The sequence below is a fragment of the Narcine bancroftii genome, chromosome 6, assembly GCF_036971445.1.
Source record: "Narcine bancroftii isolate sNarBan1 chromosome 6, sNarBan1.hap1, whole genome shotgun sequence".
Taxonomy (NCBI): domain Eukaryota; kingdom Metazoa; phylum Chordata; class Chondrichthyes; order Torpediniformes; family Narcinidae; genus Narcine; species Narcine bancroftii.
Window position 1 is genome coordinate 249,870,525 of NC_091474.1, and position 14,138 is coordinate 249,884,662.

The window sequence follows — 14,138 nt, forward strand, 5'->3', positions numbered from 1 at the left end:
TGGGTGGTCCCAACAAAGACAGGGTATTGGCCAACATGCCAAACCCATCGTCTTTGGAAGTCCATCCTGGAATCAAGAACTGCTCAGGGCTCACCTCTTTCTTTCGGCGAAACATCTTGAGACCAACCCTGCTCGCTGCGCCAATTGTCTTGGGTAAACTTATACCTCTCATTTTGTTCGTTTTAGATTGGTCACAGTGTTTGAGCTACCGAAAGAAAATAGACACACACACCGAGAGCAGTTCAGTTTATACAAATGTTTATTACAAATTCAAAAGCTGATTTCACACTACAATATGCAAGCCCTTCCCAACTATACTTATCAACGCTTGGACTGGTCCTAACTGCCGAAGCGAGGCAACAACTGCACACTTGTAGTAGGTTGTCGGGGCGCCGGTAGCAGCTTCTCCACCTCCCCTGACCGGGACGTTGGCTGGACTCCAGAAGTTCTTCTTCTTGTTGAGAGATGTTGCCACCTCTCGGAGAGTCTCTCACTTCAGCAGCGGGACCTTGCCTTATATTACCCAAAAACTGCTTACCCAAGCACCTATTCCCAGCACAGCAAGAAAGATAAGCAAGCAAGCTAGCATGCTAGGTTACTTAACGAATAACATAATTTTCAGCTTATCATTTTTAATACAATGGTTTATTCTACATCAAGGCTAGGCTCCGACAGTCTGTGACCAAAACAAGCAGGAAGATTAAATGTTCTCGGTACACAGATGTCCTTTCTTCAGATAACAGCATCTCTGGCCCCTCGGTGGAATTTTGCTTATGTCTGCTGATTCTAAAAACAATTAGGTTCTCAGCCTTGCAGAACCCAAAGCTGCAAGTTTTAAAAAGAAGGTTCTCAGCTCTGCAGAACCAAGAGCTGGAAATTAAGAAAAAAACAGGTTAAAAAATAGGTTAGAATCTTCCATTACAAACTCCCACAACGAACTCGGTAGCAGCTTTGCGACAACTGTCCAGGGAGTGAGATGTCATTAAGCAGATTCAACAAAGTAAAAGGAGACAAAAATATGCTCACAATTTCTCTGTAGTTGTATTTTAAAAATTTGTGCACGAACATGAAGAGGATTTTAAAATAAAGAAGTGGCCCAACAAAAATGTGAGGGTTCTGTCCTCAGCACACACAGGGATACTTTGATCTGACTATGATCAGTTACATTCCCTATTTTTTTTAATTGTCCATTCATTCAGAATCTATCAATTTAAACTCTCTAATCATAGACATCGTCATCTTCCAGATAAAAGAAATCTCTTTCCAGATTCTCGGATTCATCATCTGAAAAATCATCCTCATCGATGTCTTCATCTTCATCGTATGTGTCATGCCACTCCGGGACATACTCCTCTTCGTCATCTTCATACTCTCCATCATCTTCCTCTGTCTGACTCCCCGATTTCTCTCTGTTGCAATAAAGATGAGTTAAAAGTTTAGAGTGTAGAGGAATGTATTGATTTATTTGAGTAATTTGGTGGTTGACACAATGGGTAAATGGACAAGCAGACTTTGGCCAGTAAATATTTTATTTTGAGGATATTTCAGCTCAGTTAATTGCTCTATTACTTCGAAAGCATGCTTAAAACAAAGATCAAAAGGTCAGTCAAAATTCCATTTTCCTGCAAAATACATCAGGGCCAAAAGTGCATTTTGCAATCATTAAAAATAACACTTGGAATAGATCAATGACTCACCAAATTTGCATGTTACAGGTGAACAGAATACATTATAATGACCCATGGAATGGTTCATTTTCTCGCAAGGAAACAGGAAGTGTTCGATTGACATCATGGGCCTAAAGGCTCTACTATTCTATGTTGCTTCTTCCAAAAAATTCCATCACGTATGTGAGGCAGAAATCTACGCTGGTTTTCTTAATTTTCCCCTAGCTATCCAAATGTTTGTAGATTCTATCTCTCCAGCAGTTTCCCTACCATTGATGTCAAACTAACATGCTATAAGGAAACCGGTGGAGCATCAGCTGTTGACTGAGGCAGTGAACGGAGACATGGATGGGAGAGAACATCTTGTGAAGTGACAAGATGAGAGATGACTTAATAAGGGTATATAACATTTTGAAAGGCATCCAGAACCTTTTTCACAGGCCGACAGGAGCAAATACCAGAGGACATCTGTTTAAGGTGAGTAAAGTTTAGAGGACAAGTCAGATTTGATTTTTTTTACATGGAGAGTGGTGGGTGCCTGGAATGCACTGCCAGGGTGGTGGTGAAGGCTGGAACAACAGGGACATTTGAAAGAATTAGACAAGCACTGGGTGTAAGAAAAATAGAAGGTAATGGGAGTGAGGTGGGCAAGGGTTAAATTGTAGGTTGACATGAGACAGCACAACATTGTGGGCCGAATGGCTTGTACTGTGAAATAATAGCCTGTGTTCTAAAAGGTGCTGACCTAACAAGGCTGCCACATGAGTACCGAGCATAACAAGTCAGAAGCTCTGCAGACCTCCTACATCTTGACATGAATGTCTGAAAGGACCACCAAAAATTAAAGCTTGGGAGGGACCAAGAATATTGCCACCTCCACAATGTCAAGGTGACTGCAACAGGTGATGCACTACTAACTACGCTTGGCCAGAAGTGCCGAGCAGGTGATGCTCCTGGGCTCCTGGCATCTCCACCATCATACAACAAAAGGGCAGGATTCCTCCTGTCCTCACCTACCACCCGACCAGCCTCTGCACCCAACACATCCTCTGCCATTTCTGCCACCCACTACGTGATCCCACCACTAGACACATATTTACCTCTCCTCCCTTCTCCACCTTTCGTAGGGACCACTCCCTCGTAACTCCCTTATCCATTCCTCCCTCCCCACCAATCATCCCCTTGGTACCTACCTGTGACCACAGGAGATGCTTCACTTGCGCCCACTCCTCCTCCACCACCATTTGGAGCCCCAAACAGTCCTTTCACAGTGAAGTAACATTTCATTTGCAAATCTACAGGGGTCATCTGCTGCATCTGTTGTGGTCTCCTCTACATTGGAGACTGAGCACAGACTGGGAGATCGCTTTGTTGAGCACCTAGTCTCTGTCCGCCTCAATCGTGTGGATCTCCCAGTGACCACCCATTTCAATTTTCCATCTCATTCCCTTGCTGACATTTCTGTCCATGGTCCTATGTTCTATCATACTGTGGCCACCTATAAATTGGAGGAACAATACTTCATCTTCTGTCTTGGCACCTCCATTAACACTGACTTCTCTGGCTTTCGTTAAACACCCCCCCCCCACACCCACTTCTTCCAGCTCTCTCTCTCTTTCCCCTCAGTTTCCTTTCTCCAGACAAAATCAATTCTCACCTCTCCTCTTATATCCAAATAATTGGTGTCAGTCTGGTCTCCTTCCCCACCCAGCACTGTCTCTGTTCTGAGATTTCCTCTTTTTTTGCTTATTTCTTGAAGACAGGCTCAGGCCTGAAATGTCAGCAATATCTATCTCCTATGGATGCTGCAACTGGCTGAGTTCCTCCAGCATTTCTGTGTGTTTTTACAAGCTAGTCATTTGTCACAAGTGATAGGGACGTTTTCCTCCCCTTTTATTTGACTGCTGGAACAAGTCCTGCCGCTTTAGTGGAATTTTGAACTTGTGTTTCCAAGTCAATATTCTAGCCTTTGAATATCAGTCCAGTAACTTCACCGGACAAAGTGGCGATACTCTGTCTGCCTTACGGTAGACAAAAGTTAAAGAATTTCATGTTTGCTACATTCTAAATGTAGTACAGTATTACATGACAATAACGGAACCTTTTTATGTTTACCTTTAGCCACCCTGTCCAGCTGGTTTACCAAGGGCTGAAAGGGACGACTTGGGACATTAACTGCAAGCTGTGAATCTGAGAACATGACTTCTTTGTGGGATAACTCGTCCCTCTTGTTCATGAGTCGATGGAGCCAGTTGTGCCTCTCTGAAGGTCAAATCCTGCGGGTCTAGTGGACTTTCTCCTTGGGTTTTGTCTAAACATTTGTAATGAAGTGGAACAGGGAACAGGGCAGCTTGTCTGAAACACTATGGGGATGTCGACCGATCAGCCACATTGCTGTGTGTGTGGTAACATTTAGACTGGAGTAGCCAAGAGTAGGCCTCCCTTTTGAGAGGACACCAGTGAAGTAGTTGATGTTTTGCCACAGTTGGTCATGTCCTGGTCACCGTTACTGAAAGTAGCTTTTAAATTCCCCAGGTACCACGGTGGTGTTTGAACTCAAGTCCCACATCTGGAGCAGTTATCCAGGACCTCACGTACTCAGTTACCACCTCTGCTCCAACCAGGACCTGCTCAGCACTGTACAACAGTGCTGCCTGCCCCAGTACAAGCCCATGACCTGCAATGTCCATATTTCTCTGCTTTGTGCCAGGACACTCTTGGACTTACTCTTTGTTGGAATCCGACAGCGCTGTGTTCAAATGGTCTCCGGACTGAACTTCATTCTGATCAACTCCTTGCTTTGGCTGAAAGCCCACACGGAAATCCTTGAAATAGCAGATTATACCTCCATTAGTTCATATCAGACCATAATTACCCAGATCACAAACCCTAGCAACTTCATTCCAAACGTTTAGACTCTAATGGATCAAATTATCTATAATGACGTCAGATGTATATGTCTGCACTGGAGCAGATTGTGACTTGTGTGAACCTGGGATATCTGTTCCCAACACAGATCTGGCATTCCTTTCAATTTCTAACACTGTCAAGGTACAAGATTTTAGAGTAAATGAGTAATTCCATCAAGGTCCAACGTTTACCTTTCAATCACTCAAATCCTTCTTAAACAATACACAAATCCAGAATACGACATTTTCCCTTCAACTACAGAGCTGCAATGTTCAACCTTGACCCCTTCCTTCCTTCCCACCAGACACTCCTTCCAGGCGAAGCAGTGATCCATTCAATGTCATGGACTGCACTTGAAATTGTACCTACATTGCATTTAATCTGCAGGGATGACCCAGGTCTCCAGTTACCTGCCCCCTGAATTCTCCACCCTCTGACCAATCTGTCCATGGCCTCCTGCACTGTCAAAATGGGATTCATTTTATGCCCACATGGGCTCAATGTCACCTCAGGCACCATATCGGATTCATCAACTGCAGTTCAGTCACTTTCTTGTTGGCCTCAGAACCAGCCAGGTTTGCTGAGGATCAGTAGTTCCCCCTTTGACTAGTGTGGCCTGGTCTGCTTAGGGCCCCCACACCTCAGTATTTTGCAGCTTTTACATTCCTCGAGATTTTTCCAACTGCTCTTGTCATTCAACTTTTAAATGTTTATGTTCTCTCTATAACTGCCCTCATTAATCAACCAATGATGCTTTTCCCTCAACCCAACCCTGGCCTCACCTAATCAGAGATTATTTGACCCTCTCCTCTCAAAACCTCTCAGCACTTTATAACCAACGTGTTCTGTCTCCTCAGTTATACATAAAGGGTATTTGCAGCATTATTAAATGGGTGAGGCGCCAGAAGACTGGAGGGTGGTTGATGTTGTGGCTTGATTTTAAAAAGGCTGCAAGGATAAGCCAGAGTAATAAGGTTAACACCACTCCTGACGATGTTACTGGAGGGGATTCTGAGTGACAGCTTCCACCTGCATTTGGAAAGGCAAAGACTGATGAGGGACAGTCTGTCTGGCTTTGTGGAAATTGTCTCTCACGAATTGGGTTGGTTTTTTTTAAAGAGATGAGACGTTGTCCACATAATCAGGACTTCAAGGTCCCAGATGGTTGATTGTCCCAGAAAGTCAGATCACATGGGAATCAGGGTCATCTAGCCAATGGATACAGAATTGGCTTGGTGGTGGAAGACTGAGAGTGGTGGGCTGGATTGGAGGCCTGTGACCAATGTTGTGGTCACAGGGATCAGTGCTGGGTCTACTGTTGTCAGCGACCTGGGTTACCATCGTTTGCAAGTGGGCAGATGACACCCAATCTGATGAACAGTGAAGTCCAAGGTTCATGAAGGCAGAGCTGTGAATGTATATATGGATTTCAGGAAATCATTCAACAAGGTTCCATACAGTAGGCTAATCTGGAAGGTTAGATCACATGGGATTCAAGGTGAGATCACAATGGATAGAAAATTGGTTCATGGAAGAAAGCAGAGAGTGATGGTAGAAAGTTGTTTTTTGGACTGGAGGCTTGTCACTGGTGGTGGGCCACAAGGTTCGGTGCTGGGTCCATTGCTGTTTGTCATCTATATCAATGATTGAGATAAAAATGTGTATAGCACGATTAGCAAGTTTGTGGATGACAGCAAGTATCTAGTAGACAAGTGAAGATGGTTGCCAAAGATTACATCAGGATCCTGATCGGATGGGCAAAGGAATGGTTGATGGATTTAATTATTTTTTAATTTAAATGTGCAGCTCAGTTACAGGCCCTTTAGCCCACCCAAATACCCCAATTAACCTACAACCCCTGTACAATTTGAAATAGAGCACTCAGAATAAACCCACGCAGACACGGGGAGAATGTACAAGCCCACCCAAATACCCCAATTAACCTACAACCCCTGTATGATTTGAACTAGAGCACTCAGAATAAACCCACGCAGACACGGAGAGAACATACAAGCCCACCTAAATACCCCAATTAACCTACAACCCCTGTACGATTTGAACTCGAGCACTCAGAATAAACCCACGCAGACACGGGGAGAACATACAAGCCCACCTAAATACCCAAATTAACCTACAACCCCTGTACGATTTGAACTCAAGCACTCAGAGTAAACCCACGCAGACAAGGGGAGAAGGTACAAACTCCTTAAAGACACTGCCAGATTCGATCCCGGGTTGTTGCGCTGTCAGTGTTGAGCTTGTGCTGCTCAATACAGAGGGAGGTGAAGTGTTGTATTTTGGGGGATCTAACATGGATAGGACCTACAGAATGAAGGGTAGGGAACCTTATAGAGCAGAACCTTGAAAATGGCATCACAGAGAGAGAGGTCAAAAAGGGCTTTGGCACATTGGGCTACATCATTTAGTCTATTGAGTGTAGACGTTGGGAGATCATGTTGCAGTTGAACAAGACTTTGGAATATTGTTTTCAGTTTTGGTCACCATGCTACAGGAAAGATGTTACACTGGAGAGGGTACAGAGAAGATCTACGAGGATGTTGCCAGAACTATAGGGAGATGTGGAACAGGCTAGAAGTTTCTTCCTCGGTGCGCAGGATGAGGGATGATCTCATGGAGATGGACAAGATCATGACAGGAATAGACGGGGTAAATGAACATGATCATGGATTCATTCAGCGAGGAAACAGGCCCTTTATCCCAACTTTCCCCTGACGACCAAAATGTCCCACCCATGCTAGTGCCACCTGGCTGCATTCAGCCCATGTCCCTCTGAATTTACACATAGAGAATGGGAGCAGGCCCTTCTAGCCTGTGCCACCCAATTAACCTACAACCCCAGAACCATTTGAGCGGTGGGAGGAAACCGGACCACTTGGAGAAAACCCAAGCAGACACGGAGAATGTATACACTCCTCATCTGGAGAAGCCTTTTGCCCAGAGTAGGGAACTCGTTAACTGGAGGATATGGATGGCTGGAAAGTGCCAGAGGAAATGGTGGAAACAGAGACAACTGTAACATTCAGGAGACATTTGGACAGGTGCGTGGATTGGACAGGTTCGGAAAGATTAGGGGCCAAACGCAGGAAACTGGGACTATCTTGCTCGAAAGTTTCGTTGGGCTGAAAGGTCTATTTCAGACCTGTTGAACTGCATCGCTGCAGAATTTTAATGGGTTATCTGCAGGTCAGGATCTGCGGTTGCCAGTTCCTGTGGTTTCGATTACCTGGGTTGAGTGCTGGAGAATAGCAAGCAGTCTCTCTTGTATTCTGCGGATCAGTTCCAGTCCCGTATTCAAGTGTTCTGGTTTAAGGAGGCGGATGCAAGACGCCAGGTCCGTGCACTGTAGCAGGGTCTCCTCTGCAAAAGATACAGTGAGCCTTCAGATACTGACCTTTCACACTACCAGCCATGACTTACATACGACTGAATAAAATGCCACAGGACTAGGGTTACAAGACCACAGAACATAGAACAGTGCAGCCAGCACAGGAGCAGACCTTCTGTCCCGCCATGTCTGTGTTAACCACGATGCCCAATTAAACTAATCCATCTGCCTGCACATGATCTCCATCCCACTGCCTGCCTGTTCATATGCTCCCAGCAGTGTGTTCTAGCTACCATTCACTCTGTGTTACAAATATTGCCTCAAATATCTCCTTTAAACTTTTCCCTCTCTTATCTTAAACCTTTACACAGAGTTGTGGGGGCTTGGAATACATTGCCGGGGTGAATCATTGGGGGTATTTAAGAGACTCTTACACAGGCACATGGATGAAAGAGAAATAGGTTACGAGGTAGGGAGGATTTAGTTTTTGTTTATAGGGATATATATATGGTTTGGCACAACACTGAGGACCAAAGGGCCTGTACTGTGTTGCAATGTTTGATGTTCTATCACAAACAGTAGAGGTGCCTGCATTGATCCCTATAGAACACCATTGGTCACACACCTCCAGTCAGAGAAACACCACTATCCTCTCTACGAAAAGGGAAGCCAATTTGGAATCCAATCCACTGTCTCCACGGATCTCGTGTTTTAATCTTTAATCTGGGTCAGCCTACCATGAAGAACCTAGTCAAATGTCTTACGAAAGACCACGTAGGCAACATTCACTGTCCTATCCTCATCAACCATCTTGGTCATCTCCTCAAACAAACTTAAGTTTGTTAGACATGGCCTGGATAAAGCCCTAATGAGCCCAAATCCCAAAATTATTACACTGTTCAAATGAGCAAAAGTATGCTTCAAGGTTTGTAAAATACAGTAGTTGTAAACAAGGGAAGCTCAAAGCTTTGGGCTTGGTAGCTGAAGCAAAGCTGCAAGAGGGGACAGATAAACACACAAATGGCCTTGTAATTTAGCATGAGATGTGGCCAGGTCACAATGAACATTGCACAACAGTGCAGGCCCTTCGCCCCACAATGTTGTGCTAAATTACTCAACAATTTAAACCTTCTCTACCTCACACTTCTGTGCTTTACAGCTGTGGCCATTAGTGCATGGAGGCCTGAACTGATGATCCAAGCACGAGTTCAAAGACCAAACCAGGGAATTCAATCACATCACTTTGGGCAAAAGAGTTCTTCATCCAAGGTGACTGCGACGGTTAGACGGCTGTAAGAGGCCATTTGGATTGGTGCTTTCCTTGAGAGAAGACGGTGTGCTCTCATCGCAGGTGCCTGGTCAGGCCTAACAGCTCCCAGACCTGATTCATTGACCAATGGCATTGAACCCCACTCGGAACATTGCGTTCAGTTCTGGTCACCTCATTATAGGAAGGATGTGGAAGCTTTGGAGAGGGTGCGGAGGAGATTCACTAGGATGTTGCCTGGAATGGAGAACGAGTGAACGAATGTTGCAAGGTTAACAGAGCTCGGGTTTATCTCCTTGCAGCGTAGAAGGATGAGAGGTAACTTAATAGAGGTCTACAAGATTATAAGCATAGCCAGCGCCTTTTTCCCAGGGCAACAATTGTGAAATATACCCAGTTTGAAATGACTCTAGGACTGGAGGAGCTTACAGGATGGGGAGGGATGAGGTGCCTGATGAAACAATGACCATCCTTTTTCACCCACGGACGCTGCTCGACTCACCAAGCTCCTCCACATTCCAGTGCCTGCAGTACCTCTCGCCTCTCTGGGCTGTGAATTTGCTCTGACTGACATTTTCATCTTTCAGATGTAATATATCTCTCTAATCAAGTTCCAAAATGTACAACTTATTTTAAAAGGAGATTTTGTTTCAGAGACAGAAACTTTCTACTCAGATATATTTTCCCTGTTTGTCAATTGAAACAAAGCTTGTAAACTGCAGACTGAATTGGGACTTACCAAGCAGGATCTGCAGGGCATTGGTGTGGAGCTCCAGGTTCTCTGTCTGTTGCTCCATTAAGTCCATCTTCTCTGTGTCTTGATTATAGTGACTGTACACACAAGAATAGGCCAGGACCTGACAAAACCAGACAACCAGAACATCATTCAGGAGGGTGAACCCTCGCAAGGAGTCAGGCCCTGACAGCGTACTCGGCAGGGTACTGAAAACCCACCCCAACCAACTAGCTGGAGTGTTCACGAACATTTTGAACCTCTTAATGCTGCAGTCAGAGGTTCCCACCTGCTTCAAAAGGGCTAGCAGCTTTACAAAAAGACCACTCTCGTCTTAAAACAAGGTCATATAGAACAAAGAAATCAACAGTACAGTACAGGCCCTTAGCCCACAGTGTTGTGCCATAGGATTTCCCTACTGCATAACCCTCCATTACCCATCTAATAGTCTCACAGTGCAAACATTCACATAAACCACCTTACAACAATAAATAAAAATAGTGTACGAAAAGTCAAAGTTAGGCAGTGTCTTTTGTTCATTGATCATTCAGGAATCTGATGGCAATGGAAAAGAAGCTGTCCTTGTGCTACTGAGTGCTCATCTTTAGGCTTTTTGGCCTGGGTGGAGGGGGTCTTTGAGGATAGAAGCTGCTTTTTTAAGACACTGCCTCTTGTACATGTCCTTGATGGAGTGAAGTCTGGTGCCCGCAATGTTGCAGGCCGAGTTAACAACCCTCTGGAGATTTTTCTTGTCCTGAGCGTTGCACCTCTGAACCAGACACTGATGCAACCACTCAGGATAGTCTCCATGGTACACGTGTAGAATTTTTTGAGAGACTTATGTGACATATTGAATCTCCTGAAACACCTCACAAAGTATAGCTGCTGGCGAGCCTTCTTTGTGATCACATCAATGTGGAGGCTCCAGGACAGATCCTCGGAGATGATGACACCCAGGAATTTGGTTCTTGTCCCTCTCAACGACTGAGCCCTTGATGAGGACTCAATCATGTTCTCCTCACTTTTTCATGAAGTCCACAATTATCTCCTTGGTTTTGCTGATGTTGAGCGCAAGATTGTTGTCATTACACCATTCAACGAGCTGATCTATCTCCCTCCTGTACCCTTCCTCATACCATTTGATTCTGCCAACAACTGTGGTGTCATTGGCAAATTGGTAGATAGCATTGGAGTTGTGCCTGGCCACAGTCATGGGTGTACAAGTAGAGCAGTGGGCTAAACACACATCCTTGGGGTGCACTTGTGTTGACAATCAGTAAGGAGATGTTTTTACCAATTGGTAGTGACTGGTCTTCTGAAGAGGAAGTCAAAGATCCCATTGCAGAGGAGGGTGCAGAGGACCAGGATTTGACACTTCTTGACCGGCACTGAGGGAATCATGGTGTTAAAGGCTGAGCTGTGTCAATGAAGAGCATATAGGACTACTGTTTTCTTTTTTTTTAAATTTTTTATTTTTCACACTATAAACCACATTGATCAAGATACATACATTTTCCTTTTCAAATATATACAGTGTCATTTTCTCCCCCCCCCTCTCTTCCCATCCCACCCTCCCTACCTCCCCTCCCATTTATTTAAAGTTCAGAATATAAGATACATTAAACCCATCAAACAATGTTGTCACTCAATAAAAATAAACAAGAAATTCCACTGAGTCAATTCTTTTCATTTCCTTCTGTCATTTTAGGTGGTAGATGTCCCCGGTAGGTTTTCTCTATTGTGTTTCATGTATGGCTCCCATATTTGTTCAAATATTGCAATATTATTTTTTAAATTATATGTTATTTTTTCTAATGGAATACATTTATTCATTTCTATATACCATTGTTGTATTCTCTAATCTCTAATTTCTAATTTCCAGGCTTACATAATACATTTTTTTGCTACGGTTAGGGCTATCCTAACAAATCTTTTTTGTGCACCATCCAAATCAAGTCCAAATTCTTTGTTTTTTATGTTACTTAGGAGGAAGATCTCTGGGTTTTTTGGTATATTGCTTTCTGTAATTTTATTTAATATCTGGTTTAGATCTTCCCAAAATTTTTTCACTTTCTCACACGTCCAGATTGCATGAATTGTTGTTCCCATTTCTTTTTTACAACGAAAACATCTGTCAGATACTGTTGGGTCCCATTTATTTAACTTTTGAGGTGTAATGTATAGCCTGTGTATTCAGTTATATTGTATCATACGTAACCTCGTGTTTATTGTATTTCTCATAGTTCCAGAGCATAACTTCTCCCATGTTTCCTTCTTTATCTTTATGTTTAAATCTTCTTCCCATTTTTGTTTAGTTTTACCATTTGTTTCTTCATTCTCCTTTTCTTGCAGTTTAATATACATATTTGTTATAAATTTTTTGATTATCATTGTTTCTGTAATCACATATTCAAAATTACTTCCCTCTGGTAACCTCAGACTGCTTCCCAATTTGTCCTTCAAGTAGGATCTCAGTTGATAGTATGCCAATACTGTATCTTGAGTTATATTATATTTATCCTTCATTTGTTCAAAGGATAGTAATTTATTTCCTGAAAAACAATTTTCTATTCTTTTGATCCCTTTTTTCTCCCATTCTCTAAAGGAAAGATTATCTATTTTAAAAGGGATTAACTGATTTTGCATCAGTATTAGTTTTGGTAATTGGTAATTTGTTTTATTCCTTTCTACATGTATCTTCTTACAAATATTGAGCAGATGATGTTATACTGGAGAATTCCTAGGTTGTACCAATTTTTCATCCCATTTATATAATATGTGTTCAGGTATCTTCTCCCCTATTTTATCTAGTTCTAATCTAGTCCAATCTGGCTTTTCCCTTGTTTGATAAAAATCTGATAGGTATCTTAATTGTGCGGCTCTATAATAATTTTTAAAGTTTGGCAGTTGTAAGCCTCCTTGTTTATATACCATTCTGAGAATTTATCTAGTGCTATCCTCGGTTTCCCCCCCTTTCCATAAAAATTTCCTTGTTATTTTGTTTAACTCCTTGAAGAATGTCTCCGTCAAGTGTATAGGCAATGCCTGAAATAGGTATTGTATCCTTGGGAAAATTTTCATTTTAATACAGTTTATCCTTCCTATTAGTGTTAGTGGTAAGTCTTTCCAATGCTCTAAGTCGTCCTGTAATTTTTTCATTAGTAGATAATAATTGAGTTTATATAGATGGCCGAGGTTTTTATTTATTTGTATACCTAGGTATCGTATTGCTTGCATTTGCCATCTGAATGGTGATTCCTTCTTAAATTTTGAGAAATCCGCATTATTCATTGGCATTGCTTCACTTTTATTTGCGTTAATCTTGTATCCCGACACTTCTCCATATTCCTTCAATTTCTTATGTGATTCTTTTATTGATAATTCTGGTTCTGTTAAGTATACTATAACGTCATCTGCAAATAAACTGATTTTATATTCCTTGTCTTTTATTTTTATCCCTTTTATTTAATTTTCTGTTCTTATCAATTCTGCTAGTGGTTCTATAGCTAACGTGAACAATAAGGGTGATAGTGGGCATCCCTGCCTTGTTGATCTGCTCAAGTTAAATTGCTTTGATATATATCCATTTACTGTCACTTTCGCCAATGGCCCCTTATATAATGCTTTAATCCAATTAATATACTTCACTGGTAAACTGAATTTTTGTAATACTTTGAATAAATAATTCCATTCTACTCTGTCAAAGGCCTTCTCTGCGTCTAAAGCAACTGCTACTGTTGGAGCTTTATTCCCTTCTACTGCATGAATTAAGTTAATAAATTTACAAATATTGTCTGTTGTTCGTCTTTTTTTAATAAATCCAGTTTGATCTAGATTTAATATTTTAGGTACATAGTCGGCTAATCTGTTTGCTAATAGTTTATCTATTATCTTATAATCTGTGTTAAGTAAAGATATTGGTCTATATGACACTGGTGCGAGTGGATCTTTCCCTGTCTTTGGTATTACTGTAATTATTGCTGTTTTGCATCAATCTGGTAAGCTTTGTGTTTTATCAATCTGGTTGATTACTTCCAGGAGGGGAGGAATTAATAAATCTTTAAATGTTTTATAGAATTCTATTGGGAATCCATCCTCTCCTGGTGTTTTATTATTTGGTAGTTTTTTTATTATCTCTTGTATTTCTACTATTTAAAATGGTTCTGTTAATTTATTTTGTTCCCTTATTTGTAATTTTGGTAGTTCAATTTTAGT

The 14,138-nt window shown here is 42.2% G+C and overlaps 1 protein-coding gene and 1 long non-coding RNA gene across 6 annotated transcripts in view; one reads left to right on the plus strand and one right to left on the minus strand.

Moving 5' to 3' along the window:
* Positions 1-241: 241 nt before the first annotated feature.
* Positions 242-14,138, minus strand: part of LOC138737226 (cullin-9-like) — a 316,560-nt gene continuing 302,663 nt past the window's right edge. For 4 of the 5 annotated variants that reach the window (XM_069887919.1, XM_069887917.1, XM_069887915.1 and 1 more), the window contains 4 exons: positions 9,930-10,047; positions 7,822-7,955; positions 4,395-4,492; positions 242-1,409 (listed from right to left, as the gene is read on the minus strand). In XM_069887919.1, coding sequence (XP_069744020.1) covers positions 1,220-1,409; positions 4,395-4,492; positions 7,822-7,955; positions 9,930-10,047 — 540 coding nt within the window. In that variant the 3' untranslated portion in view covers positions 242-1,219. The remainder of the gene's footprint in view (positions 1,410-4,394; positions 4,493-7,821; positions 7,956-9,929; positions 10,048-14,138) is intronic. The other variant, XM_069887916.1, reaches the window with a different exon arrangement.
* On the plus strand, positions 1,246-4,755 carry LOC138737230 (uncharacterized). The gene is made up of 2 exons (XR_011340846.1): positions 1,246-2,144; positions 3,789-4,755. It is a non-coding gene; the product is annotated as an uncharacterized lncRNA (long non-coding RNA).